At 33.4% G+C, this 2,631-nt stretch overlaps 1 protein-coding gene across 1 annotated transcript; it reads right to left on the bottom strand.

Moving 5' to 3' along the window:
- Positions 1-1,093: 1,093 nt before the first annotated feature.
- On the bottom strand, positions 1,094-1,789 carry Smp_199720 (maguk P55 subfamily member 3,5, putative; the record flags this gene model as incomplete). The annotated part of the gene is made up of 5 exons (XM_018792268.1): positions 1,094-1,267; positions 1,327-1,425; positions 1,473-1,553; positions 1,601-1,684; positions 1,724-1,789. The coding sequence occupies 5 exons, from the start codon at positions 1,787-1,789 to the stop codon at positions 1,094-1,096; spliced, it is 504 nt and encodes a 167-aa protein (XP_018644743.1).
- Between the last annotated feature and the right edge of the window lie 842 nt (positions 1,790-2,631).

The following is a 2,631-nucleotide window of genomic DNA, read 5'->3' as shown; positions in this document are numbered from 1 at the left end:
TACCATAAAGTAACATCATGTTTTCCTTTCCATTCAAAATAAATCACCCTAAATGCGCCACATTGACAAACGCATGATGTTTTTAGTAATCCTTTACTTCTTAAATAATCTATAATAGATTCATCAAAATTATTTATGGATTTATTAGCCGTTAAGCTTACTAGAAGAACTTGGAGGATCATGGACAAAGGTCACTTTGTAGTTTAAATCATGAATTAACAGTAGCTAGACAGTCCCTATGAACCAGGAAGCAGTGGACAGCTTTTTCGTCGAATTATTGGACTCCTTAACTGTGCTCATCCAAAACCTCACCACGGATATCACCAAGGACCTTCATACATTGCAGCAAGAGCTTAAATTTAAGATAATTGAAGTGGCATCCGATGACCTACATGTCCAGCATCAATCAGTTCATAATATCATACGACTATCATTCATCCCCATTGGTGGTGCTTGTCTAGCGTTCAAAAAGGTTGAACTCCTCTATTCACAACTTTTTATAGTTAATCATTAATGTGCACAAATTTATAATTAGAGCAATAGGTTTATCGGAGTTTTACTGTGGAAACAACCGACAAACAGCTAACTTCATTCTCATTAATCAGCTTGAGGATAGCTCAAAAATGGTATACCTTTTATAACATTACTGATTTTTTATCAGTATATCTATCAGGGACGTTCTAAATATATTAAAGTGAATAAATAATTTGTTATCTTCAGAGTTTAAATCACAAACTGATCTAAGCTATACCATCATTGGAAACCTGGGGGCAATGGACAGCCGTTTCGTCCACTTCGGGACTAATTAGCAGTGCACATACATGATCTTTTATCCGGGAATTGAATCAGGGACCTCTAGTATCGCGCGAACGCTTAATCTCTGAACTACTGAACCAGGATTCAACAGTGTTAATGTTTAACTTCAATCAATTTACAATAATATGCAACCGTCATCTATTGATTGAGGTGATTTATACTGTGAAAATTCTTAAATCTCCACAAATCTCGTATACTAAAAATACAAATCTATCAAATTAACATCATTAACACATTCATATTATGAACTGACTGATAAAGAATTCTGTGAACAATCCTAATATTCCACATTTAGACAAATAGTATAGTTCATTTTAACGAATTTACTTTTTTTACCTGTACGATCAGCAGCTCCACCGTGCATAACACGTGCAACTAGAACAGCTCCATTTCTTTCATTAATTTTAATTGTAACTCCAAGTGGTTCATAATTCTTGATTAAATTTACAACCTTTTTGTTAATTATTAATAGGAAATGAGATTATATCTTTTTAAAAAAATGAAGTTTACCTTCACGCTTATATCATCTTCATCTACTTCTGATGATATCTGTGGTAGAACTGGTCCATAAGCTTTGTTCGCTATTCCATCATGACAAAGTAACAACGACTAGAACAATTTGCATCCCTCTCTCTCTCTCTCTGTAAATAACTTACTTTAATATGTGGTCTAGCTAATAAATTAACTAACTGTTCTGCTTCAGGAATATAATGATGACATCTTAAATGATCATAAGCCTTCAATAAAAGAAAGAAATAATAAAATGGAAAACAAATCAATGTACTACTTCAATAGCAGCAGCCTTTGCACATAATGATATCGGTTGAGGTTTTGCTTGAGACAGTAACAATTCAATTTGCTCATATGTCTTTAGTTTATTTGAATAAAGTCACAATAAAAAATATACCTTGGAGAAACGTGCATTGACATTTTCGTTTCCTGACTTAGCACAAGTTCCGAAAGCTAGAGACATTTTGTAAATACTAATACAATAAAAATTCAATGACTAGGATTTATTCCTTGACCTTGTAAATGATTGGTTAATGAAGAATCGATAAAATATCTTATTAGGTTCAATAGCAGAGGACAAATAACGTTAGCCAATCGTAAAAAGTAAGCTTCTTTGGTAGTTCTAAATGATGTTCCTTTACAAATAGATTATTTTTTAACGAATTTAAATAAACTTTTAGTGATTTTATTCAGTCATGTCGGAAAAGATTTGATGAGTCGGTGTTTTTGTGGTATTTCTTCGTAAATTGCAAAAAAACAGATAGATCTTCATACATTAGACAACAATGTTGAAAATTTAGCGTGAATGAAGGAAACTTCAAAATCTACTTATCTCTCATTTGATTTGTCTATTTCAGAGGATAGGAAGGGATCTGTTTCCCATGTATTTTGACAGCAACACGATTCTTCCATTCTCGGATAACACCCACGGACCTACACGAGCGAGCTCAAGAGAGAAAAATGTGATGGACAAAGATTTATTCCCATACCCAAACCAGATCAAAACAGTCTCATTATACTGACTTTTATGAGTTTAATTCACATTGACTCTTAGATTTCCAGCTATACGATTACTCACATGCCTATTACAGCTACATGCTGACAAACGTTTTGAATCCCAACTACTGAACAGCTTAAACCCATACAACTGAAACAACAGAGCGTGGCAGTGAATTAAATTCGTCAGTGAAACCAGTGACAGTAAGTATTCAGTGACTTCTAGTACAATCACATATAAACACCACGGATTTTCGATTATGACCCTTATTTTTTATGTTATTAATTCGACAATTGACACCAAAGAGA

The sequence above is a fragment of the Schistosoma mansoni genome, assembly GCF_000237925.1.
Source record: "Schistosoma mansoni, WGS project CABG00000000 data, supercontig 0434, strain Puerto Rico, whole genome shotgun sequence".
Classification (NCBI taxonomy): Eukaryota; Metazoa; Platyhelminthes; class Trematoda; order Strigeidida; family Schistosomatidae; genus Schistosoma; species Schistosoma mansoni.
Note: the sequence above shows the minus strand (reverse complement) of the source record. Positions and strands in the feature narration are given on the sequence as shown.